At 40.1% G+C, this 27,190-nt stretch overlaps 1 protein-coding gene across 1 annotated transcript; it reads right to left on the bottom strand.

The window, feature by feature from the left end:
- Positions 1-1,655: 1,655 nt before the first annotated feature.
- LOC128253397 (zinc finger protein sens) lies at positions 1,656-23,188 on the bottom strand. The gene is made up of 5 exons (XM_052981756.1): positions 22,236-23,188; positions 11,313-12,132; positions 10,161-10,532; positions 9,309-9,490; positions 1,656-2,816 (listed from the first exon to the last, which is right to left on the bottom strand). The coding sequence occupies exons 1-5, from the start codon at positions 22,573-22,575 to the stop codon at positions 2,443-2,445; spliced, it is 2,088 nt and encodes a 695-aa protein (XP_052837716.1). The 5' UTR covers positions 22,576-23,188; the 3' UTR covers positions 1,656-2,442.
- Between the last annotated feature and the right edge of the window lie 4,002 nt (positions 23,189-27,190).

The raw sequence follows: 27,190 nt of genomic DNA on the forward strand, positions 1-27,190 counted from the left end.
GCATAAATTAACATATGACTTCTCAGTTTGGAAAATTCTCCCAGTCAATTGTATTTTCATTTTTATTTGTGGCTCAATAATGTTGCAAATGTGCAAAGTTACAACATCAAATATGTTTACAAATGAATGTGACCATTCGTGGGAATTTCTACACGCCTGATTCGTTGAAAATTATGTTACACCAGGAAAAAATACCGACCCTATATATAAATTCTTGATCAGGATCATCACCCATGCCTATTATATAATTTTATATAGGGTGGCCCACGAAAAAGTTTCGCTTTAAAGTTAAATAATTACACTGCGGCTTACTTGGCTTGAAAGATGAGCATTTTTGGGTTTAAGGTGGCATTTGGGGCTATGAAAATCCGCAAGTCGTCTTGGAAAGCCAATGCATCCAAGTCAACCATCCAGAGACGATTGAGGACATAAAGTACGAGATTGACCTCGCCATTGAGGCCATTGAGGATCGAATATGTTGGTCAGTCGGCTGACCTACTGCAAGGCTACCCATATGAATGAATTGGTCTTCCACAAAAAACAAAAAAAAATATTTTAAAAATAACCACAATTTCTTTTGTTTATAGCTATTTAAAAAAGAAACTTTTTCCTGGGCACCCTGTAGTATGTATTTATATATTATATTATTTCCATCTCTCGAACTAAACTTAACAAAACTAAAAGTGTATATAGTTCGAGCTTTTTTTATTGGCGATGGAGTGTTTAAGCACACATTCCTATATTCTATAACTCGAAACATCTGTACTTAAGTAAATGTATTTAAAAATAAACATTTTGAGTAATTTGCATAAAAGAAAATATCACGAAATAGGCTCTATTTTATCCTTGATGCTTCAATATTTTTATTATTCACATATTCTGAACCATTTCATTTTAAATTTCCCCGCAACCACAAGCAGCGTGATGTTCACGTACCCGACCTTTTTATTTATCCCAATAGAAATTGTCATATGCGAAAAGACCGGAGCATCGAAAAATAACATACTTTTTTATATGAGGTAGACAGAAATATTTCGTATTGATGAAATTGGTTTGGCTGCAGTTCAACTCCATTTGCAAAGTAGACAATTTGACGCTGTGCAAATTGCAGACTTGGGAATAGTCCATTTCTAGGAGGCGGAGATATGGGGATGTGTTCGCCAATTCACCGTCGGAAATTTATGTATTTTTTATTGTCAAATTTGGCAGAGACACAGCTCAAAGATGAAGATGGTAAATGGCATTGGAGCTGGTTGGAAAATGATAGCAAGGTGGCTTGATGGCTTACCCTTGTCTCGTACGTGATATTTGATATTTGCGGCTGGACACGTTGGGGAATAGGAAACAAATTCAAGTGGGCTTCACCCACTCATGATTTAATCATATGCCTTTGAATATTCCTTTTTATAATTCTCATGGACGAAAGTATGATTTTTTAATATTTCTGTATGTCAGTCAACACAGAATGTCCCTTATGCAATTTCCTTTTATATTTGTCTTGTGAATGCCAAAAAAGGGGTGGTCCAACTTCTTATTGGCACCTTATTGGCTTTCAAATTATATTGAGTCCTTAGAAACCAGAGAAAGTATTTTCCTTTTTGTGAGATACACCTTTTATTCTACCCCTAAGAAATTACCGGTCTTTCATATTTGCTTAATAAATTCAATTTATTTTGGAAACATAAAAATACTTAGAGTGTAGATTAGTTTTTGTCTTCGTAATTGTTATTTTAATATTACATACATTATTTTGTTAAACATTAAAATGAAAATTCATATATTTGTTTAGCGGTTTTTACATACATACACATAATATGTATAAATAAGTTAAAAAATTCATTAATTAGACTAAATTCATTGGAATGATATAATATCAAAATAGTTTGCATAATACAGCGATTTAGTTAAAATTTCACAACTATCTAGAAGCGAAAACTTGGAACATCTTTATTATGTTTTCACGCTTTTTTTGTTTTATATTTTGGATTCCTTGCATTTGGATTTAATTTGTTACATTTTACGGAGTACGACACGCACAGTTCATATTGATGGAATTTCTTAACTTGATTTTGATTTTTACTGGCTTGCGAGCCACAGCAATTCAAACTGACATTACAAAGGGGCAACGTGGAAACTCCTTTTTGTTCTGGAATAGCTTTGGTATGTTCTTAAGATGGCAACACGATTACATTTTAATGAGGACTTGAGACTGACTATAGTGCTTGCTTTAATTGATTTTAGCTTTTCTTTGCTATTTTATTTTTTGGCAACATTGGAAACATTTCTTTATCTGGCTGGCTTAAAATTATTTAAATTGTTTTAATCTTTTCTCTTTGGAGTTTGGTTTCATGCCAGGGCAAATGCCTGGCGAAGCTGTTCACTTCCGTCTATTGCACAATGGTTGCGGTTGATTTGGGTTTGGATTTCGGTCTGGCCCCGGTGTTATGCCAGCAGGGACACCTTCTGGCAGTTGAGTGTGCCCATCGGAGGACCCCCGTTCGGGGCCTGGTTGACCGCACTGGCCCCCTGGCTCCCCGCAGGCCCTCCCACTCCTCCGGTCGGCACTGCCGCACCCAGCTCCGCAGAGGCCACCGCTGCCGCCGCCGCCGACATGAAGTCCACCTTGCCCAGGTGGACGCGCAGGTCCGTGTGCTGCGTCTCCTTGTGCCGCCGCAGGTCCACCTTCCGCTGGAAGGCCTTGTGGCACAGCTTGCAGGAGAAGGGCTTGTAGCCGGTGTGCTTGCGGGAGTGCGTGATCAGGTTGGAGCTCTGGCTGAAGGCCTTGCCGCACACCTGGCACTTGTGCGGCTTCTCACCTGCAACGATAGATGGGTAGAAGGTGTTAGTTGGGTTCCGTCAACCAGGAGTCAATATGTCACATTTTAGGTGCCTACAAGCAAGTTTGATATCTATTTACAAAGATCAAAAATGAGCGTTCGAAGTTTCAGTTTCAGTTTAATCAAGAGTTAGCCTCTTTTAATAAGTGAAACAAAACATTTTAGTAACAAAATAAATTTAGTAACGAAATAAAGTTCCTTTTTAAAATATTTTAAACCTGTTTTGACACCTAAAACTCGTTTAATCGGTTAAAAGTAATTTTGAGAGACTACAAAATTCATATATTCTATTCAATAGTAAGGATACATTTCGCATACAATCGATATGAAAGATTTGCAGAGTATAACCGTTTACAAGTAGTTTAAAATTGCCATAAAATCTGAGTTTTTGGCCATTTTATAACCCACGATTATTTTTCACAAAGATTACTCCATATGTATAACAAAGCTAATTTTAAATACAATGTAAAACAACACAAACATATAGTTTTGGGTTAAAATATTAAAATATTTAAAATATTAAAATATTTAAGATTTTAATATTTTTCTGAAGTTTTAATCATTTTGTAGTCTACTTATGTAAACTTGAAGGTACCTACAAAAATAACTGTTTATTTAAAATTATTTTTTTTGTAAATAGAATTAATTTTAATTATTAATGAAGGAACTGGATTTAGTAGATCATATTCATAAGTCTATAAAAGCTTAGAGTTTCCTGGTATTAATTAAAAGATTCCAACCGGTTATTTGGGTTGCTCTGAAAATAATTTATTTTCATTGCTTCTAACTTTTTCTTTTTGGTTTATTTAAAAAACAACACATCATTTTCGTATTCTCCGAATAATGCATTAGCTTCTTATCCACTTTTCTTGAGCCCTTAGGGTTTTCCAGAGCTGAGCTTGAATTTACTGCTGTCCATCAGGATTTCCAACCAGTGTGCGCCATTTTAGCAACTTTCCCGCTTTCATGAGCCAAAATATTCCTCCCCTTGGTGCACACACATCGCATCTCGAGCGTCAACCCCCAAAAAAAGCGTGTCGTCGCCAGACAGAAGCATTCCCCAACCGTCCAATTTCGACCCCAAGACTCCATGTAAGTCATCTCCGCAGACCGCAGGCAGGAGCTCATTCACCGCCCTTGCTCGCCCACACTCACCATCAGAGGGAGTCGTGGAGTTTTTTAAATTTAAACTTTTCGGTTCATCAGTGTGGTGTTTTGCGGTTGTGCTCGCACTTAAAGCCGAAATTTTCCTCTGCGCTGATAACATTTTAAAGCCATTTTGTGGGGTTTTTGCTCTTGTTTCAGGGCTTCCCCCAGTTCTGTGCTTTATACCCCATTTATTGCTCATTTTCATGCTGTTGAATTTTTCATTAGTGATTTGAGAGAAACGCTGCGTTCGTAACGATTTTTCTGGAGCCAGAAACGTCATGAAAATTTCGCATGATATAATGAAATCTCAGAAAATGTCGATGGAAATGCAGAAAATACGATTTTAATTTCGAAAGCTTTGAGCAGACGGTACTTAATCTCTAGCTACAGATGTCTGTGATAATCTTGGTCTTTTGTTTGTGTGAATGTGAAAATAAAAATGAATTTTACTCTTGTACAGTTTCTTTTGTTTTATTAAATAAACGAATTTGTAAGTGCATTGCCGATGGTAAAAACTTTAAAATTATTTAAATTTATAGTTCTCGTTGTTTGGCTTATGATTATGTTTATTCCCGTACATTTTTCTGGTGTCCATGCTGGCAGCAAACTCATACGTATAGCTGCCCTTATCTGTAGCCCTCTGTTGTTTGGAGATAGTGCCATAGACTTGTTGGGCTACATTTTATGTTCTACACACGCACACTTGCACCCCACACTCGCACACACACATATACATGGGGCGACGGCAACAAAATAACGACGACAACATGCTAACTTGAGAGGACCTGACTCTATAGCTTTCCCTACCGACAGTTGGGAAAGTGTATATAAAGTAAACAGAGACTCGGGTACATAGAAAAGGAGTGAAAGAGACGGCCAGGCGGTGGGCGAAAGAGAGGGCTGCCAGCGAAACGAAACGGAAGACAGCTTCGTTATATATAATGGAATTGCAGCGACGTGATTGTGAAACATTCGACCGTAGGGATGTGCTCTGATTCAACTTTCGGTTCCCGGGGCACGAGGATTCCTTTTCCTTGAGCTGGAGGACTGGGTGGTTGGGTGGCTGGGTGGCAGGGTGGCTGGGTGGCTGGGTGGCTGGTAAAGTGGAAGGTCGAGCAACAGTAAAATTGAGCAGTCAGGCCAGAGCAGGCTCTCAGATGGCCTCACCGAGCATGCCTGGATGCAGAATCTGGAGGGTTCCTTGGTTCCTCGCACTGAGTCGACGGCTCGGGGCACGTTCGTGCACTATCGGCACAAATAACGTCACGTAGTCGCAGAGATTATAGAGCAGCTTTTATTATTTATCACGGCCAAAACGACCCAACGGCACTAACAAGACCAAAAAAAGTAAAAATAAGGAAATACAAAAAATCCCGTCGGCCGACGGCAATTCGGAATGAAGAGTGGGGTAGCTACAGCCTTGTATACGATAGTTATGTACCATGGCCAGGTTTCTTTGCGTGCTTTTTTTCGAAAGATTTTTATTGCAGCACATTGTGGAAATACTTTTAAATCTTGGCTGCCTTCTGAATGGCTTTCTTTTAGTCTTCTAATATTTTAAGCTTTAGTTTTCTCCCAGAGTCGTACTCTGAACTCACTTCCTAATTTAGCACGTCCGCAACATATTTGGTGGCTGGGCAATTTGCGCTAAGCGCTGGGAATCAAATCACGCATACGCCCTGTGGAGCGACGGCAATACGGAGGGGGAATTGCTTGAGTTTGATTTGGGAAATGATTTGATGAAAACTTGCAGATGATCGAAAGAAGGAGGAAAAGGGTTCTTTGCTGAATAAAGGGCATATTTATATGAAAATACTTTTAAGCACTGTGAGAGAAGTAAACTGTTTTATATATTTCTTTGACGAAATTGTAAAAGATTAACTTAACTTGTTTTTAGCGAAATAGATCTTTACCAAAATAAAATAACTTAGTTTTATAGTTTTTTTTAAATTTTAGGTATTTAAGTCTGAGAGAACCAAAGGAACTTTAAAAGCTTTCCTTTAGCTTAAATTATTGATTTTGTTTTACCCAAAACACCTTTTGCACCTCAGACACAAACAAAGATTTCACATTGGAATGGAAAACAAAAGTGATGAATAAATAAAAAATCCTAAAATGTTTTTTTCTCCCGTCTTTTTATAGCGCATAAATTGACGAAAACGAAAATCTGAGGCAAAGAAATAAAAAGGAAACACAAAAAAAAAGAAAAAACAAGCACGGACTTAGCATATAAAACATTTCGCCAAAAAGTAAATACGGAAATGCAGAAATATACCGAATGGAAAAAACCGAAGAAATTGTTCCGGAAAATCACATCAGATGAAAGGAGGAAAAATCTGCTGTCTGGGACGGAACACGTCTCGGCAAAAGGAAGAAAATTAAGGATAGGTCGTAAGGAAAGCAAAGCGAACCGAGCAGAACGCAAAAAAAACAAGAAGGAAAGCAAACTTCGGCAAGCCGAAGTTCATATACCCTTGCAGCTATTGCATTAATTAAATACTTTTGAAAACATTTAAATTATGATTTACTTGAGTATGTGCTAAAAAAAAACATTGAAACTATGATTATTTGCAGCTCAATTATTAGATAGTTATTTTATATATTTTTATTATTTCTATGGGAGCTATATGCTATAGACGTCCGATTTTGATAAAATTTATACCATAATTCTGAAATAATTAAACATTGCTATATGTCGAAGAACTAAACAAAAAATTAAAAAACAGAAAAGTTATAATTTTTTTCATTTATTTTTCCGATTGTTCCTATGGGAGCTATATGCTATAGTCGTCCGATTTTGATGAAATTGAAACCGTAATTCTGAAATATTAAACCATTACTATATCTCGAAGAACTAAACAAAAAATTAAAAAACAGCAAAGTTATAATTTTTTTTCATTTATTTTTCCGATTGTTCCTATGGGAGCTATATGCTATAGTCGTCCGATTTTGATGAAATTTAAACCGTAAATCGGAAATATTTTACCATTACTATATGTCGAAGAACTAAACAAAAAATTAAAAAACAGCAAAGTTATAATTTTTTTTCATTTATTTTTCCGATTGTTCCTATGGGAGCTATATGCTATAGTCGTCCGATCCGGCTCGTTCCGACTTATATACTACCTGCAATAGAAAGACAACTTTTGGGAAAGTTTCATGCAGATAGCTTTAAAACTGAGAGACTAGTTTGCATATAAACGGACGGACAGACGGACAGACGGACAGACGGACAGACGGACAGACGGACAGACGGACATGGCTAGATCGACTCTCCTAGTGATGCTGATCAAGAATATATATACTTTATAGGGTCGGAAACGTCTCCTTCACTGCGTTGCAAACTTCTGACTGAAATTATAATACCCTCTGCAAGGGTATAAAAACGGAAACACTTGGATGGGAAATCTTGAAATGTTGGGGCTACATAGCCACATGTGCCTTTGGCTGAGGGAGTAGGAGATGTTTTTCGGGACCTCGGAGGGGGCACACGTCCTAAATCGAAGACGGCAAAAGATAAAAATGTCTGGAATATTTCTCGTTCTCTCTCACTGTGTCTGTGTGTGTTTGCTGGGGTGCTGATTTCTCTTTCACTGATTTCACCAGACGCATCAGCGAGGAAAGTCTGCTTATTAGAGGTTATTATCCTTGCCATTTGTAAACTGATTTCCAGCCGAACAGGAATTTCGCTTTTTAAGGTTAATGATCCAATGTGTGTACAAAGTAATGAAATTTGATTCAGCAATGTGGCAATAAATAAGGAAACGAAATTTAAAATCAGGGGCTTTCAGAGTTCAGATTTTAACTTGGCTGGTTCAGTCTAGTTTTTATCTTTCACTCGATTATCTAGCAACTCCAAGCTTTATATAAGCATGTATATGTTTAAAGCTATGGTATTAAAAGATAATGATACAAAGGCGATACTTACAAAATCAGTTAATTAAGCAGATTTCATTCGACTAAACAAATTAAATTAACATCTCATTAAAGATTGTTCCTTGAAAATTTATTTCAAGGATTACTTAACTTAGTTTATTACAATTTTACTCTAACAATACGAGTTCTTTTTAAACGATAAATTAAGTTAAGGCGGTTTGAAGCCAACGGAAACAAAATTGATCTTTGGTGGTTTGAAAACTAATGCTGCTAAGTTTTACTAGGTTTGTTTGCTCGTTAAAGGTAACAATTAATTTTCATTGTTGTAGTTATCATTGCTAAAGGTTTCCTAGCTTGTAGGCAGTTTAAATGTTTACATTAAGGAATACATACGAAGTTCACTCTTCCGAGCCTTTACTGTACTGCCAAGGAAAGCACGGTTTGATTCACTGTGTGTGACGTTTTAAACTAGAATAAATCGTATTTGAGATTCGAAATTTTCACGTAGCCATCAAGAACTTAAAATCGATGCTAATGGGTCAGCCCCACCCAACGGCCTTCTCCCCTTTCGCAGTTCTTTTCGCCCTGTTTCGCAATGGCGTTTCAGTTCCGTTTCGTTTTCGGCTTTCCGGGGGTGTGTGTGCAGTGCACCTATACCACTGCACGGTGTCGATGTGTGCGCCTCGTATTTGTTATTCGTGTGAGTGCGCGCGTATAAAACAGAAAATCAAAATCTCTTGACTAAATTTTTCATTGGTCGGCTGTGATTTCTCAGCCCGCCTCTCTCTCTCTATCTCTCGTGGCTGCTCTCACTCTCTCGCACACCTCCTGTAAGAGTGTGTGCGTGTGCTTGGGAGTAGTATCTGTGAGCTGCCTGCAGGCCTTCCAGTATATAGATTCCTTTAGATTCTTATCACTATCCGCTCTCTCTCTCTCTCTCTCTCTCTTTGGTCTTTCTCCCTTGCGATTTTCAGAGAGCAAGCTGGGTGCTCTTTCAGCTGTCGTCTGCTCCATTTTTTTCGAACCCCACTTTTCGCCGCCCCCCGAGATTTGGTTTGGCTATATCTGGTTCTGCTGATGGCAACTGTAATTGCAACTGGCGACTGCGGCTTTCGGGGTGGTTTGTTCAGTGCTTTAATGGCGACGCTTCCTGCCCTCCGAGCCCCCTTCCCACGCCACACGCCTCATCCCACACCCATGATCCCATAAACTGCGTTTGTGTTATGGCGAAATTCTTTAAAGTTCTGCTTGTTTTGGGTTAGTATTTGGCATGGCCACCCCAGAAAGTCTGTGATTCATGATAGCCTTTAGCTTTTGTTTTATCTTCAGGATACACAAATAATATTTTAGTTTTTGTTTTTATTTAATTTTGGTTGCAAACTTTTTTCTGACTGCTTTTGACCCCCTACACACTTAAAAAATATGCACAGTCGAACTACTGCTTACCTGTGTGGATGTAGGTGTGCTTCTTCATGTCGCTCTTCTGGTGGAACCGCTTGCCGCAGTAGTTGCAGGGATAAGGCCGCGTGTCGCTGTGGATGAGCAGGTGGGTGGACAGGGTGCTGGAGCGCTTGAAGCGCTTGCCGCACTGCTTGCACTCGAACACCTTCTCCACGTTGTGCACCGCCCTGGAATGAAGAGGGGGTGGGGGAGAGGATTAGTGGGGTCCCAGCAAAGGGCGTTCGCCGTAATTAAGGTCCGGTAAGTCCCCAAAGGCGGAAGTGGACGTGTTTTAACTACAGCCACAAAGGCAAACATTTGGTCAGGCTGAAATCCAGCCATTTCGGCTAAATTAAGTAATGCAAAGTGTCCGCTCTTGTCCGAGCCCGTACGACCACTCATTACACTCGGGGAAATAAATATAGCTAAAGCGTATAAGCCCAATACTTTAACAGATTGGCTTATTTTTGCGACCTTTATAATTCGTTGTACAAGTGTCGGCTTAGTAAAGGCCATGTCCTACCGATCTGGATCACTAGAGATGAAATCAAAGGCGCAACCACTATACGTAGATAGAACCAGTTGGGAATTATAGCGCCACAGGCGAGGTAAAAATCGAAAAACTGAACAATCCCTTAGAGTGTTAAGATATCTTTAATCCTATATATGGTTTTTTTAGCAATGTGTAAAACATATTTTACAAAGTTAGTAAAATAATTATATCTATACCGCCGTATTTAGGCAAAATGATTATTTTAGGCTTCCCCTGTTACCATAGTTCACCCGAAAGCTTTAAGTGGAGGCATGTATTGGCCAACACAGATCCCCACATCCCCCGCGGTGGCATTCTACACATACCTGTGCTGGCTGAGGCTGACCTCGTGGCCGAAGGTCTTGTTGCACAGCTCGCAGGCGTAGGGCTTCTTGCCGTGGTGCGTCCGGCGGGAGTGGACCTCGAGGCCGTGGGGCGTGGAGAACATCTTCTCGCACTTCATGCACGAGTACAGGTCGCTGAATTGGTGCAGGCCCGGCCACTTGGCGGCCATGTGGTGGAAGTGGTGCAGATGCGGCGAGTGGGGCAGTCCCAGGTGGCCGCCGCTGGGTGGCACGCCCACGCCAACGCCCACGCCCACGCCGACGGCCGCTGAGGAGTTGGTCTGGCCGGCGGATTGGAGTGGCACCATCAGATTCCGCAGTCGGAAGAGATTTTCCTGCGAGTCCGGATGGTAGCTGCGGAAACACATTTAATTGAGGCGAGTTAATTAAAATGGGTCCCAAGCTGCAAGTCTCTGGTTCTTAATTAGATCTAATACGGTAAAGAAGAAGTGCAAACTTCAAGCACCCAAAAAATACTTTAGTTGGTTTTTATGTTTTACTTTATTATGAGCTACCGACTAATTGATTGTTCTTTTATAAAACTTTTTGAAAAAGTTCTTAATTATCACTTTTTCTAATGACTTCGGACTTTTTCATTTATTGGTTCCTAAAATAAACTATGATATATTATTTACCTTTAACAAATTTATATTAGCAATGCCTATTCTTTTTCAAAAGGAAACAGTATTTATATTTAATAGTAGATAAATGGTTTTTAATCAACTCAATGAGACACTCGTAAACATTACATTTCTTTTAGAAAAAAGCAACTAATCTAGGTGTTGTGAAACTACTTCTGATGAAGTATTATTCCAAAGCCTATCTATACATTTAAGTTTGATGGTCTGCTCTTCCACGCCGATGCAAGCCAACAACAATAACATTGCTTTTTTCATCGCTTATCCAAATTAAACTTAAAAAAAAAAAATCGCTAATTCAAAATAAAACCAAAAAAATTCGTTACAATGTTCCCCTTTTAGGTGCCAATGTGACCCTATTTACAACTATTGTAGTGAGCGATTGATATTTTCGAAACTATCCATATGCATTTTGGGTGTCAATATGTCAGTATCCATTATTCTTGGGGTCATTTTAGTTTTGAGCTCCCTGGTCTGGAGAATCCACGCCACTTACCTTGCTCCCAGGCCGGATTGCTGCTGTTGCTGTTGCTGCTGCTGCTGCTGCTGACCCTGGTGGAAGGCGACGGCGGCGAAGAAGGGCAGGGCGGGGGAGAAGAGCGGCCGCTGGAACATGGCCGCTTCGTAGTTGGGCGGATAGCCCTGGCGCATCGCCTCCAGCGGATTGAAGGGCATGGCCAGGGCACTGGGGGTCAGGTGTCCGAGGGGCGGGCTGCGGGGGGTGCGTCTCTGGGGGGGCTCGTCCCGGCGGAGCAGGGCGGAAACGGAAAAGAGGTCCGACTTCTTGGACCCTATGCTGCGTCCACCGCCATTGGCGGTGATCAGCAGTTCGGAGGCGGAGGCGGAGGCGCCACTAGGCGAGCTGATACGCGGACTGCCGGGTGGCGAGTCCACCTCCAGTTCCACGGACGAGCTGCTCGAGTGCGAGCGGGATCGGGACTGGGATCGCGAGCGGGACCGCGACCGGGAGTGCAGGGAGCGGTGCGAGTGGTGCGACTCCGCATCCTCCATGTCGATTTGCGAGGAGCAGGGACTGCGGGATCTCGACCTGGAGCGGGATCGCGACTGGCGGCGCAGCTTCTCGCTGGCGCTGATGAAGGCCGGCTTGGAGCGCTGCAGCGGATGCTGCTGCTGCTGCTGCTGCTGCTGTTGTGGGAGGTGCTGCTGATGCATCTGCTGGTTTTTGCTCAGCATCGAGAGTGAGTTGTTGTTGTCCTCCAAGGGAGTCGGCGGCTTCAGGGCAACGGCCGCCGCCGCCATCGCCGTCAGTTGCTCAGTCTTTACCAGTCTGCTTATGCTAAACGCTAGCGAGGCATCTGCAACACAAAAGTACAAAATTAAAATTACTTTTATTTGAAGGCAAGCAAAAACATAAATGGATAAATCTGTTTAAAGGATGCAGTTGTAAATGACTTTAATTAAAATTATATTTAAAGAAAGTATTCAAGTAAAGTCACCTTATTGCCAAACGTTAATTTGTAAAGATTTTAAACTTTTTGGTGCAAAACCTTCCCCCTATTTGTAAGATCGTTTAGTAAAATCTGAGCAAAGCGTTTGCCACATCATCAATCACTCACAAAAAGGGAATGGGTATCCACCTGTACAGCCTCACACACAGGATGACCTCGTATGTGTGCCAGTTGGCAGCATATCGAATTTCAAATGTAATTATTTTCGTATTCAATCGCCTAATCCACCTTACATGACCATTAATTCACCCTAATCAACGAATCCTTCCCCTCTCATGAGCCGCGTTCCGCATTTGACATCAACGCGTCATCATCCGCCATCGTCACCCCGAAATCTTTGGCCAGCGATGATGGCCACGGACACAGATACTAATCGTGTGCGGATACGGCGCCGGCGCTCAGGGTTGACGCTGGCACGCCCCTGGACAGGAGCAGCCACCCGACAAGATTTTCAATCTCGAAGTGAGATGTTTCCGATTTTACTGTTTTACTGTTTGGTTGGCCGCTTATCTCTAAAATAATCAAAAACATAGAAAACTTATTCCTGAACTTCTTCTTTCATACCACTATTATCAAACTTTTATTACCCATCTTTCAAAAGATACTTTTTACCTAAAAAATATGTTAGAAATTAATTAAATAAATTAATAATTTAATTTAACGGCTGTAATATAATGATGACATGGTTTATAAATATATATGTACGAAGAGGTTTTTTTTTCATAAAAATCTCATAGCTTAACGATATTAAAGAAGTCCAATAAACCAGTTTTAAATAGATAAATTTAATACCCATTTAGCCCATTATTCAGAATCCCTTCAACTCTGTTGCAGCTGCATCAACGGAAAATGGAATTCGAAACATTCGCGTGGTGCACCACGCAAAATACACATCCTCGGAGTCTATCGCCTGTCGAAATGAAATAATAATAATGTGCGTTTAAATAGAACATCTGTTCGGTCCACACTCGGCTAAATGGAGCATGACAAAACAGAAAACACACAGCGGGCCGGAGAAATGGGACTCGGAATCGAAATCGGAATCGGAATCGGAATCGGGGAACTCCGGCGACATTCCGCGTGTGCAAATCGACGCAGGCGCAGAGCACAGGGGTTGCAGGGAAAGGAAAGGAAAGGAAAGGAAAGGAAAGGAAAGGGGTACGACGGCAAGTGAAAACCGCGACGGCCTGAGGCGAATCGAATGAATGAATGAATCCGCATCGCAACAAAAGAATAACAATTTGACAACATTCTAATTCGCCACGCAGATAAAAGTAACTGCCAAGGCGGCGGGGAGGTGGAGATGCAGGCGAGAAGACAGGGGCGGGACCCTGATTCCGGGCCATAGTCCGCAGTCGGTGAGGCGGCAAAACGCAAAGCCAAGCAAACATAAACAAAGCCCACGCACTGAGCACTGGCAGGGAAAGCGTATCCATCAGATACACAGATACAAATGGGGGGTGGCTGCCCGCCAGCTCCTTCCTGCCAGCGTGTCAAGTGTTTTTATTGCCCTTCTGCTGTTGTTGCAATCGTTGCTGCTGTTATTTTTGTTCGAACATAGGGCTTTGGATTTCGGTTTTTGCTCCTTAAGTGCTTTTGAATATGGAAATTGGCCATAGCCCAGATCATTTGATCTTGTACTTGAATTAAAATGTTTTATTTTCATACTGTAAAATTGTTGTACCCTCTCAGAGGGTGTTATAATTTCAGTCAGATGTTTGCAACGCAGTGAAGGAAGCTTTTCCGACCCTATAAAGGATATGTATTCTTGATCAGCATCACTAGGAGTGTCGATCTAGCCTGTCCTATCTGCGTGAAACTTTCCCAAAAGTGTTCTTCCTATTGCAGGTAGTATATAACGGAACGAACCGGATCGGATGACTATATCATATTGCTACCACAGGAAAAATCGAAAAAAATTAAAAATTTATAACTATATCATATGGCTCCCATTAGAAAAATCTTAAAATATTTTTGTATTTCTTTTGGACAAATCAGAATAACGCTTAATTTATTAAAATCGGATAACGATATCATATATCTGCAGTAGGATTGATCGAATAATTGATGTGAAAATGATCATAGTTTCAATGAGTAAGGACTCGAAATTTAGATTCTTAATTTTTGCAAATAGCTGCAAGGGAAGATAAACTTCGACTTGCCAAAGTTTGCGTCCTTTCTTGTTTAATTGAAATATCGATGATAATTCCCTAACTTTACATTAATTACTTAAATTCTATTAATTGCTTAAATGGTAATTAATATTGTACCATGGCAAAAACCGAAATAATCCAAACTAAATATAAAATTACTAAGCAAATAGAACAAATTTTCAAACAAGTAATTTTAAAATTGTGTTTTTTCTTTTTGTTAATTTTAACCTATTTATGTTTTTACTGGCAGAGAACCTTGAGTATAAGCGTATCCTCATAAAAGTCGCCTTATGCCAGGCGAACTTCGCCGTACCCTTCCTTAGGAAATCTAAATTTTAATCATTGACATTATTGCAAACCCAACCCTTCCCTTCTAATTATGTACGCAATCGTCCCGAGAGCATTTCCACCAGCCAGAAACAAATTCGAATCGAATGGAGGACGGGACATTCGCACAACCACCAGGATAATGGAGGAAAAGGAAGCTCGGGCCCACGCAATATATAAGAAATAAAATTGGAAACGTTTAACGTTCGCTTCGAACTAGCGGCCAAAGCAACCCCAAGGACCAGGGACCAAGGACCAGGAGCAGGAACAGGAGCAGGAGCAGGACAAGTGGCTCTTGGTGGCGCACGTAGAGCGACTTGTTTAAACGATAATAATGAGCTTAAGCATGTGCCCGATGTCGCTCCAGGGGCGAGTCCTTCGGCTGCTGTAGGCTGAAGGCTGAAGGCTGAAGGCTGGAGGCTGGCAAAGTAGCATCAACGACCCCTCGACGGTCGGCAGTAAAGTCATAAATTTGTGCACATTAGACATAGACCTCGTCCACCCCAAACACCCCCACCCACACGGAAAATCCAGCCCTCTGGGTTCGACGTTCATCTGTTTTTATCCGCCCGGGAGCAATATTCACGCACTCCACGCACTTGTTCACATAAAAAGAAGAAGGTAAAATAATTATTCGACACTGCATGGTAATTGAAATCATTGTTATCCTGCGCCCTGTTTTGTGTCCCTCCGCCCACGCACAACGATTGTCGGGCTTTTGTCAGGATTATCATTGTTTTGGGGCGATTTGCAGCCATTACAATTTGGTTTGGGTTGACGGTTGGCCGGGGCAGCTGGTTCTCCAATGGGAGGTGTTAATTTTTGGAATTTCATTAATAATTACTCGCGAGTGTGTGAATTTTGGCGGAGTTCTATTAGAAAAATTGTTTTGTAAACATTCTTCACATATTTCTGCTTGCATTTGGCAATAAAAGTTGGGTAGCAGTTCATCTGAAGTTTATTTGGAGAAAAAACCGACCTAATATGCTATTCAATTTTCTAAGTTTTATCTGTTTAAGATTTAAGAGATATTTCATGGGAGAATTATTCGTAATCATCTCCCATAGAAGTATAGGCTATTATACAGCTTGAATCAACAGCTAAATGTGAAAGACAAGTCTATCAGTTATCAATAAAATTAGAGAAATAGGTTATATAAGTTATTGACTGGCTTTTTTACTCAAAATATGTAAAGATTGGTTTTCAAATATTGTTGGTTATTAATATCCATGGTTTTCCGCCAAAACGAAACATTTTAAAAGCAATCTAAGCATTGAATTATTATTTATTGTTGGTTGTAAAAATATTTTTCTTAATTCTTATTAAGGCGCAATATAAAAAAATTACATTTGAAAAGTTTTTAAGATTTTAATGTGGGAAACACTCTTTTGCTTCAAGTGTATGCCTACACATGCCGTCGCCAACTCATGGGCCTTGCTCATTTGCTTCTCGGCTTATTCACATTTTCTCCGTAGTTTATAACTCTTCTTGTGGCACAAAATCAGTAAATCGTCAGAGGGTGCAAAGTATTTTGCAGGTATCGACTCGATTAAATCGGCGTACTGGGTACTGGGCAACAGTAGTCGGGGGCCGAGTGGTCGTAATATTATAAAAACAAATTCCGCTTTCGGCAAATATGAAAGTGGAAATGGCAAAAAATAAAAACAGCACAGTATAAATAATAAAGAGCCGGGCGATATGGCCAGAAGAGGGCCATAAACTGTGAACGGTTAGATAGATTAGGCCATGATTTGGTCTGTTGGCACGCCTGCGAATGTGTGTGCATGATTTACGGATTCGTTGAGATTTCGATTTCAACTTGGGTTTGGATTTCGATTGGGATTCCGATTGGGACTTGGATTCGGATTCGGATTCGGATTTGGATTTGGATTTCCTACCCCATCGATAGCATATCAGTTGGAGAGAGAGCAGAGCTCTTTAGCCCGCATAAGCTCCACTCGTTGAGTGGCATTAGATGGGGATTGCGTATCCAAACACTCGACAGTTGGCCCTACAACGGAGGTATAGCCATCGGCTAACAGCAATCAGCAATAAGCAGTTGGTCTCGAGCCGTCGGCAGCGGGTCTTTGAAGCGTCTCGCGAATGTCGCCAATTGCAATTACATTATTTATTTTTACACTGCAAATCAATCACCGTACACTCTCGCCCCGCAGAATTCCAACGGCACTGCAATGACTGTGCCCCAGCCGATCGCCCACCCCTTCTACGTATATTGCACCCTTTTCCCAGCTGCTTATCGCTGGGCAATAAATCAGAAGGCTATCTAAACTTTAGACTTCAATTTTGTACCTTTTTCCTTTCGCTGATATATTTCACTTAAGTGGTGGTCCCAGCCAGCCGACTTTTTTCTCTTTTCCTCGTCGACACTAAGTAAAAGATGATCAAACTACTTAGGAACCCATAAATCAATGCACATAAATAATAACATTGTTTTAATGGAGGCATGCTAAAACGTACAAAAAAACACAGCTTATATAAAACATATAATGTCGAGAGTATAAAATAAGAGTACAATACAAAGTAAAAAGTTAAGTTCAATACAAAACAGTGTAATGCCAATATTCTGTCGATAAATTTGTATGCCCACGAGATTCAATTGTTTTTTCTGCGATGTTATTTAATTTCGAAACTATTGTGGTATTATAAGTTCTATTAAAGCATGGTTTTCATTCAGTGTTCGTTTCTGAAACTTGTACTTTCAAAAAGCTTGTGCGTCAAATTTACTGAATCGGTTCGTTTTGACTTTAGGTTCAAAGTCTCAAATGACTCCCATTGTCCGTGGGACAAATTTAGCTGATATCAGATATGCAGACGGCGAGCGGTTTATTATTGTTATAAGCTGATATCTACTCTGGTAGCTTTTATGGCAGTACAAATTCGGTATCGAAAATCGCAGCTCTTCATACTATCAGCGGCGGGAATCGATCGGGGCATTTCTAATTTCAATATTCAAGCAACGGACGTGACTCCTTTGCACTGCCAATGGATTTTTCTTTGTCAAACATTCGGTACATTCGGGCGACGATAAACCGAACTGGACTGCAATCGAGGGCATAAAAAACAGCAAAATGGGAACAAATTATGGAAAAAAAAAGGGAACGGAGGAACTGCCCTGTTGTGAGTACTTTCTTAATGTTGCACGAACTATGACTGTGGTCTGTGGCTGGTTGGCCTTTGTTTACTTATCGGTCGCTCGCTTACTTTATGATACTTTTACTCTTTCGATTTTACAACTGGCCCTGGCCACGGAGGATATTGACATGTTTAGATGTCGTTATGTATTTACCTCGGATCGTAAATCATAACGCGTGTGCGGTGTGTGTGCGTAGTTAACTATCTCTCACCCTCGGGCTGTCTGTTTTGTATCTCGCAGATACACAGATACACAGGGTGTGGATGTGGCTTTCCTTTTATTTGGCTGACTGGCTGACTGGCTGCTCGGCTGACTTAAATATCTTTATAGATTTACAATGCCCAATTTTCGTCTACTTGTGAGAAGTTGAAAAATATATGACAGGCGATGAGTTGCCAATGATTACGACGTGAGTCGTAAATATTTCATAAATATTGCTCTGATTTTCGTTGCGACAATTTGTTATTAATCAATAATGTACTTTGCCAGCGTGAAGGCGGTATGGCGTCGAATGCAGTGAAATAACAACAATAAGAGAGACCAAATGGATATAGCAGTGTCAGAAATCTGTTAGTTCGTTTTTGCCTTAGATTAGTTGCCCTAGATTTGTGTTACTTGCTTTATTATCCCTGAGAAGTGTTTCAGTACCTTAACTTTCAACGTTCCTAAAACAATCAGTTCTGGGTTGACTAATCCAAAACGTCCTATAAATCTTTGAGATAAGCCAAACTCTTGACTCAACCGCCCAGCGATTGTCAGCTTGTTATTTATTCGATGTGATATGTCGATTGCTTTTTTAATTGTTCAATTGTTAGGTGTGATTGAAAACGACTTAACAAATTTGTTAATAAATTTATATCGACGTTCTCGGAGAATCGTATACAACCCGATAGGCCTTGCACATAAATCAGAAATTGTAATTTATATGTCGAACGCTGGCAACCGCTCTGATTTTTGGGCTGATATCACTGGAAAAGTATGTCTCTGCGGGGGCGCACGTCTTTCAGTGGCTAAAAATGAATCAATGCTGCTCCGAGGTCTCTGCGCAAGTAATTTGAGTGCTGGCTGCCATTTAACCCATGCACCCTTTCAGACCATTAGTCGGCTAGTCTGGGCCGAGAAATATTTACAATTTAACTTAATTCGTGACTCACAAATGGCGGTGTCAAAGTTCTTCGTTTTTTTCGCTGACCACAAATTAGATCGACAAACGGCTGTGGGCATCATTAATTGAGTCATACGGCGGTGGCGTATGACAAAAAATTAAGATCATCCATTCATGGGTGGGTATGCGACATAATGGTAAATGTGACGATGCTACAGCCTGATCTTTCGGGGCAAAGCTGTGACTAAAGTGATCACTTTTAAACTCCAATTTTGTACGTGGAAATCTATTACACTATATGATAACGCAAACAAAAAAAGTAAAGATCCTTTAAAATCTTTTAAGCTTTAAGAATTGAACTATTATGCCCTACAGACTTCAACAAAGTGCCTGTCCCCTCAGCAGGAGGGGCCAATCAGTCACCACGGGGCGCTGCGAGCTTCGGCCACATCAACCAATATATTGTCCCACCAAAAACCGAGCAAATATTCCAACAAACAAAGCGAAATTCATTTTCTCTGGAGGAGGGAAAGGGGCAGGGAAATGGGGGAGTGCGCTTGTCGCGGCAAACGGAATTGAAAATTCAGTGTGCGAATGTATCTGCGTGTGTGTGTGCTTTTTCCGCATATCCATGTCTGTGTTGGAAGCGGTGGAGAGCTAAAAACATATCCGTTGGATACATGTAATGCCGGTAAATGAAATCCGCTTGTCGCTGCCATTCTCAATGTGTGCGAGCGAGTTGGAAAACGTGGACGGATGGGAGACTGAGAGAGAGATACACTCACACTTGTGTCGGGCTGTGTTGTCAACTTAGCCTTTTTCTTCAAGCACAGAGTATTTTTGAATTGAAACACTAACAGTTTTGGATGATCTTTTCCCGAGATTGTGCTTTTCCACTTTTTTATTTACGGTATTTCAAAAAAATATAATATTTTAAAAAATATTTGTAGCTATATGATTTTAAAAATAAAATATAAAGTAAACAATTGGATTTATGTTAAACATTTATTTTATCAGGCATAGAAAACCTGTTTAAGGTGTTAAAAACGTAAGCTAAGAAACTGTTCTAGTTGATTCCTGAAAAAATGATTATTGAAAGTCCCCATTAAGCTATGTTTTGAGGTTGATTACCGGCAACACTAAAGCCGAAAACTCTCGTGCAAACACTCATTCATTCATTCAACGCTCATATTTGGAATTCAACAGCGATGGCGATGACAACGGCGTCTGCACACAGATACAAGATACACAGACCCACGGCCATCCACATCCACATGCGCTTGTGTTTGTATTTGTGTATCTGGACTGGACTGAAGTGGACTGTGTACATATCTACAAGTTTGTCCGCTTGTTTGCCGTTCGCACCCGTATCCGTATCTGTGTATCTGTGTATCTGTGGTCCAGCTATGGATTTTTCAATCCCCGATATCCATTTTTCCGCCCCATGTCCGCACAGAAGATTTGCCCATTAAGCGCCGCACACACACACACAAACGGAATAATGAATATCTGCTCCTGCTGCCCCTGAACAATTTTTGTTTTCCACGTTTCCACGCTTTCCCCGAACCGAACTCGGGTTTTTTTCAATTAAACTGACACCGTGCATCCTATGGGCTCTGCTTGGACATGGCCAGTGCGATATTTTAAAATCACACATTATTCAAATACATTTTTTAAAAATTCCTACATTGCCTCCTGACCTGTCTTTGGGGGATTTGTCGCTGCTCGGCGCGGATTCGTGTTCCACGGCTTCTGTGTTGTTGATTTCATTCTCTTTATGTTTTCTTTTTTTTAATTAACTTGGGGAATATGAAATGTGGTGGGGAGCAAGGGTTTATGCCAATCTGTTCGCAGGCTGCATAAAAATTTAATTTTACGAACGTTGCTTTAGAGGAATTGATTGAAGAAGTGAGCTTCTTAGTTATGACAATTGATCAATTATATACAACTAAAAAGAGTTGTTTTTAAATTTGTTAGCAGTTTTGCAAAGATTGTAGGGGACTTTTTGGAAATTTTTCATGTTACTTTAATAGCTCAATTCAAACATTTTTGGCTTGTATAACATATTAGTTTGCTTTAAAAATACCTCAATGAAAAATTTTGTCAGGCAAAACTGGATTTCTGTGAATATATATTTTAAAATGAAACTTCTTCATTATTTATGTGGTTAATAATTAATTTTTTTGATAATAAAACTACAAGTCCAAAATCCCGATTGACAAATCCGCGCTGGCAAAATAAAAAGTACTAGTTTGTTGTAAAAATATAGTATTCATTAAAACTATTTAATTTCTTAAAATTACTTGTTAATTGTTCAAAAATGCCCCGATTTCGTTATTTTAAATGTATTTATAATGTGTTTTATTCTTGTAAGTTAATGTAATATGAAATATTGGCAGAAAATATAACATTTTTAACATAATTTAATTTGGTTATACATTTTAAAAAGCTGCATGTATATTTTTAAGCAATAAACAATTATCTCTTTTGCCATTAATAAATGTAAGTAATGATATTATTTTTTTAAAAAATAAAGTACAAAACAAACTACTATGAAGATTACAAAAAAAATTTAATTCTTTTGCAAACGCTGATGGTAAAACGCGATTATAGTCAAATCGTTTGTTTAATAACGCTATTTTTGTTTTTTGTCTCCCATAAAAATGTTTTTTTATACATATTATATACATAATTTCAATTTAAATGTTGATTTGAACTTTATTAACCAATTGTACATATCGTCACAAAAGTTACTTTATAGAATTTTTTAATGGGAATAAAATACGGAATAGGTAATCTTATTGAAAAATAGAAGTAATGCACGCAATATCGTAAAATATCATTTGTCTTCATGATAGCTTGTTTAAAGCTCTATATCAGGGATCGGCACGGCCCTATCCTATAAGCTTAGAATAGTGTATTGCCGGCAGAGCACAGGCAAAGCACGACACGAGCAGAGTAAAACCTCAGTCGACACACACACACTAACAAGTATCGCCGTGCAAATTATTTACACAAAAAAGAGCGAGCTTGTCATACTACGTGCCGACTGCTGCTCTATATCACTTTAAATATTGATTTCCAAGTGATAAAAACCTACTTATGTACACTGTGTAACATAAAATAACATTTATTTGTATGATTTTTTAGTGGGGCTAAAACACGCAATGCATGACAGACATATGGAAACTATTGAGTGTTTTCGGCTTACCGTCGGAGTTTCGCTTCTTGGGCAGCACTGCTTTGAAGGCGGACATTGGCGCGAACTCGTGCGGCGACGTGGAGGGTATCGAGGGTATCGTGGCCATGGCCGTCAGGGCGCTGAGATCCCTCACCTGCAGCGAAGCGGAGGCGGAGGCGGAAGAGGAGGCGGGATTCGAGGCCGACGATGACTGTTGGCTGGTGAGGAAGGACCCGGGAAAGTCCGACGCAATGGCTGGCTTGAAGTTGCCCAAGCTATAGTCGAGGGGCAGGTGGTGCTGGTGGGCGGGCGGTGCGGCCGGATGCAGCAGATGCTGGCCGGAAGTGGATTGTATTTTGGCCACGTCCATTTCGGATTAAGCACTGATTTGGTTTAGTTTTAGGTTTTGTTTTATGTTTTATGCTTTGGTAAACTTAAGCTTTGCGTAGCTGTTTCTGGTTCTTTGGGCTTGGATTTGGATTTGGCACTGAAACTGTTTGGTTTTTGCGCGACGGCATGCGAATGCGGTTACGGTGGCGTATACGCAACGTGGGTACCGGAAGGAAGTGTCACAGATTTAGGGCTTTAGTGCTGCTGCTGCGTTGGCTGCTGCTGCTGCTGCTGGGCGCATAACTGCTGGCTTCGGCGTCATCGAGCGGACTGAAACCGTAAAACCTAATCACGGATCCCGTGGAACGCTGACGCCGGCGCCCGGCCGAGAGTGAATCTCTGCCGCCGAGCTTGGAAAACTCTGCTGCCGCAGTTGCCGCAGTTGTCGCAGCTGCCGTGCTCTGCCTCCTGCACTTGACTTTTAGCCGGATCCGGAGTGCGGCTATGTGCCGCGCCAAGTGTTGCGATTTTCGCCTAGATTTGGCAGCGACGTCGACGCAGGCAGCGACGTCAGCGAGAGAACGGCTCTCGTTGCTTTTCCCCAACTGTTTTCCCGTTCGGAGTGCTCCGATTTTACCGCTGTCAGCGAGCGTCTGAAGGCGACTGACGAGCGGAGCGGCACTGAGTGGAAGACTCGGCGGAAACGCTCTCACCACCGCGGCCGCAACCACTGCGAGTGCGAGCGGGACGACGGCTGCTCCAATTGGAACGGCGGCGACCGAGTGGAATCGGAACAGCCACCACCATTTGCCGCTCAGGCCGTCCCGCTCTTGGCCACGCCCCCTTCCAGCTGGCCATGGTTAATCTGGATTTTTGGTAGCTTGTTGTTGGTATTTTTAGTGCGCATACCGCTTTGATTCGTTCAAATCAATGCGGCCAGCGAACGATGGTCGAGTGGGTGGTGGGTGGAGAGTGGTGAGTGGCGGGGGGCAGGCGGCAGGGGGTGGTGCGTGTGCGGGGCGCGTGTTTGCTGGCCTTTGGTTTACCTGCTCTGCTTTGGGGGCGGGCTCTTCGGTTTTTCCCCTTCCTTTTTGTATTTTTTGTTTTCTAGCCCAACTCGAACCGCCATCGATTTGGTAATCGCTGTTGTCTTTGGCGTTTGAAGTGCCCCGCCATTTAATTTCAAGTGGTGCCTGGCACCACATTGCAAGCCCTAATGCGGCATGCTTCACACTTGACTATCCCCCAATCGCCTTTTCCAGCTTTGACTTGGCATTCGCGATTGGTTTTTGCGCCATTGACTTCAAATGGTTTCTGCTTTGGGGAACGGTGGCTAAGTGATTTCCTGGGGTTGGAGTTAGTTGCAAACAGTATGGTATTTGAACGACTTGCTGAGCCAAAAGGATTTTCCATTCTTTTCCATGGCTAATTGCTTGTTATTTTAATCGTTTAACTTTATGTATACTTATTTTTAGTTCAATACCAATTACTTGCTAAGCCTATGAGCCAGTATTAATCGATAATTAAATAAAATTAAAAGGAGGGGTAAATAGCCAAGTCTGTTAGCTTGGATCCTTGCATTTTATGGACTCTAAAGGCTGCAGCCACTTTTTTGAGAAAGTAGTGTATTTTTAATTGTAACCAATCTCTGGAAAATATAGAAAACAAGAAAGAAAGCAAACTTCGACAAGCCGAAGTTTATATACCCTTGTACATTTTAATTTCGATTTATATGCTTAATTGTTTGATGTGGCTAGATCGACTCTCCTAGTGATGCTGATCAACAATTAAAATACTTTATAGGGCCGGAAATGTCTCTTTCACTGCGGTGCAAGCTTTTAAAGGAAATTATAATACCCAGGGGTACAAAAATTGATAAACAGCTAAGTTATAAGTTATTTCGTCAATCGACAATTTTGTTCTTTGTTGTTCCGCGGAACCTGTAGCTAATAAAATATATGTTTCTATGGGACTTTTACACAATTATCATGGAAATGGAATGGAAATGGATCGGGATATTTGTTGCTATTTATTAATGGGGTATTCTGGTATAGAAGCCTGAATTTGAAACATTTTTTCAAGTAAGATAAAAAATAAATGAAAAACATTTTTTACATAAACTTTTTTATATGGTTTTTATTGACATTTAAAAAAAAACCCAATATTCTCCGAGATACAGGCCTATGGAGTGGGGTCCTCAAAAAATCGCTGCTCCTGGTTGACATGATTTCAGCCCTTGTAGAGATCAGAAAGCAAGCCATTATCGGGTTGACCAGTTAAAAAAAATTAAAATTAACAAAACGGCTTCGATTTGAAAAAAATGCCAGGCCACAAAATCGATTGTATCTTCTAAAATAATTCGAATTTTTAAAAATCTGTTAAAGTCTACCCATTCAAAATATGCAAAAAAATCGATGTGTTTTAAATATTTAGACCAGAATACCCATTTTAAGAAGTGTTTAAGGTGCTGTCAGAATTAGGCTGATGCTAACATAAATGCTAACCTACCTGAACTCCGCTCAAATTAGGTGAGAATGACAGGAAGTATATGGGTCATTCTTTTACGAACCAAAACCATTTTAACACCCGTATTATAAATTTGGTCAGAATTTTATATCGCAGTGAAGGAGACGATTCCGACCCCATAAAGTGTGTATATATATTCTTGATTAGGATCAATAGGTGAGTCCATATAGCCATGTCCGTCCGTCTGTCTTTCTGTGCGACCGTCCCTCCGTCTGTCTGTTTCAATACCGTTTGCGAGCTAAGTTTAAAAGCTAGCGAACTGAAACTTTCACAGTCATCCCAAAACATGTGCACGCAGATCAAGTTTGAAAAGCGCCCCGATCGGACGTCTATATAAATAGCTCACATGGGAGCAACAGGGTGAAATCGGTTAAAATTTGAAGTTTTTCAGAATATTTCGCGCAGTGTATAAGCTTTTTCGGAAAAGTCAGCAAGGGTATTAAAACTTCGGCTTGCCGAAACTGTTATATCTTCGGCTGCAGATCGATTTTATTTCTTTTGCATTTATTTCTCCAACGCTAACCACTTTTCGAACCCAATAATTTTTTAATTTCTTAAAAATCAAAACTAATTAAGATTTTAAAAATTATTTTATGGCCTGTCACCGCAACGCATTTTTTTGTAAGTGTCGATTTATCCGTTCGTTTTTTACCTAGTAAAATTAGCGAATTTGAGGACCCCATGAAGATTCCAATAACACCAGTTTTGAAGAATATACAAAAATTTATATGACATTGAATCCCTTATATGTCAAACATTATTTCATTCGAAATAATAAAACAAAAAATTGTAAAACATTTATAAAAAAGTTAAAATTGATAATTTTGCTGTATTGATTTAGAAGTTGGAATTTATTTTCTCCTATTTGATACCTACAAGTTTGCTGAAGAAAAAAAAATCATTTTTGTCTCGGTTTATCAGATATATCTTTATCAAAATATCAAATAAGGCTTCCAAATGACATTTTAAACTACAATACTGATAACAGCATAAAACCCATCCCCGAACAAATTTGGCAAAAGTTATAATGCAGAATTTCTAGATTTTGCAAGTACTTTCAGCAGCGAATTTCAAAAATTGGAGTTTATTTATGCACTGTGTTATTAACCACATAGTATCAGTAAAAAAAATTTCAGACAAAGCAAAAATGTACAAATTTAATTTATTTGTTATATTCGTAAAAAAATGGACCCACTTACAACTTGTCATGCCACGAAAAAATATAAATCTTTTATAAGGATTTATTTTGAGCCATCAGTTATATTTTTTTTCGACTTCGTCAACTCCTTTCTCCAGAATTCCGTAACGCTTTTTGTGAAAGTTTACATTTTAGACAACATTCCAGCATTCTGTAACGATATTTGTAAGAGTTTACATTTTAGACAAAAATTAAGCATTTGTAACTGTGAAAATATTCTAGGAAGCTGCTTTTAGGGACAAAAGGTACTCATGAAAAATGTTTATAATGATCTATGTGCTTAAGGCAGTAGTTTTATTATTTTCTTCGCCTGTATTATGATAAACAAGATGGAACACTTGTTGATTTCCCGGATATGAAATAAACTGATAATCAACCTTCAAGACGCTCCTCGCAACAGAAAATGTTGCCTGCCAGTAGGCGTTATATGTTTATTGTGATCCGTATAGGTAACAATCTCAGATATGGAAAATATTTGCAATACAAACAAAATAAAACAACGCTTCTGTATCTTTAAACCCTTTTATAGTTTTCTCTACGAGTAATGGTACAAAAATTGTAACACTTGCAGTCTGAGATTTCAACAGGGTACTCCGCAGAATATGGTTCCCCAAATACATCTTAATTTGGGGAACGTCTTTGGAGCAAAGCTATTTGTGAACCATAAATTAGACCATTTTGACAGGCATCTAATTTTTAAAAACTCATGCGTTTAATTGCGACATTAAAAGCACAACTCTGAAAACAAGTATGCTCTGGTTGGGGGACATGTTTAAATTCCCTCAAAATTAAATATCGTCTGGTTTTCTGGTAAAGCGCACATGTCGTTGGAGGCCCCTCGAAATTATGACAAATATTTACAAAACACAAAGAGCTAATGTTCCCATTTCATCGGCCGCATAAATAAGTGTTATGAGCCCCCGTTTCCCCG

Source organism: Drosophila gunungcola (assembly GCF_025200985.1).
Source record: "Drosophila gunungcola strain Sukarami chromosome 2L unlocalized genomic scaffold, Dgunungcola_SK_2 000008F, whole genome shotgun sequence".
NCBI lineage: Eukaryota > Metazoa > Arthropoda > Insecta > Diptera > Drosophilidae > Drosophila > Drosophila gunungcola.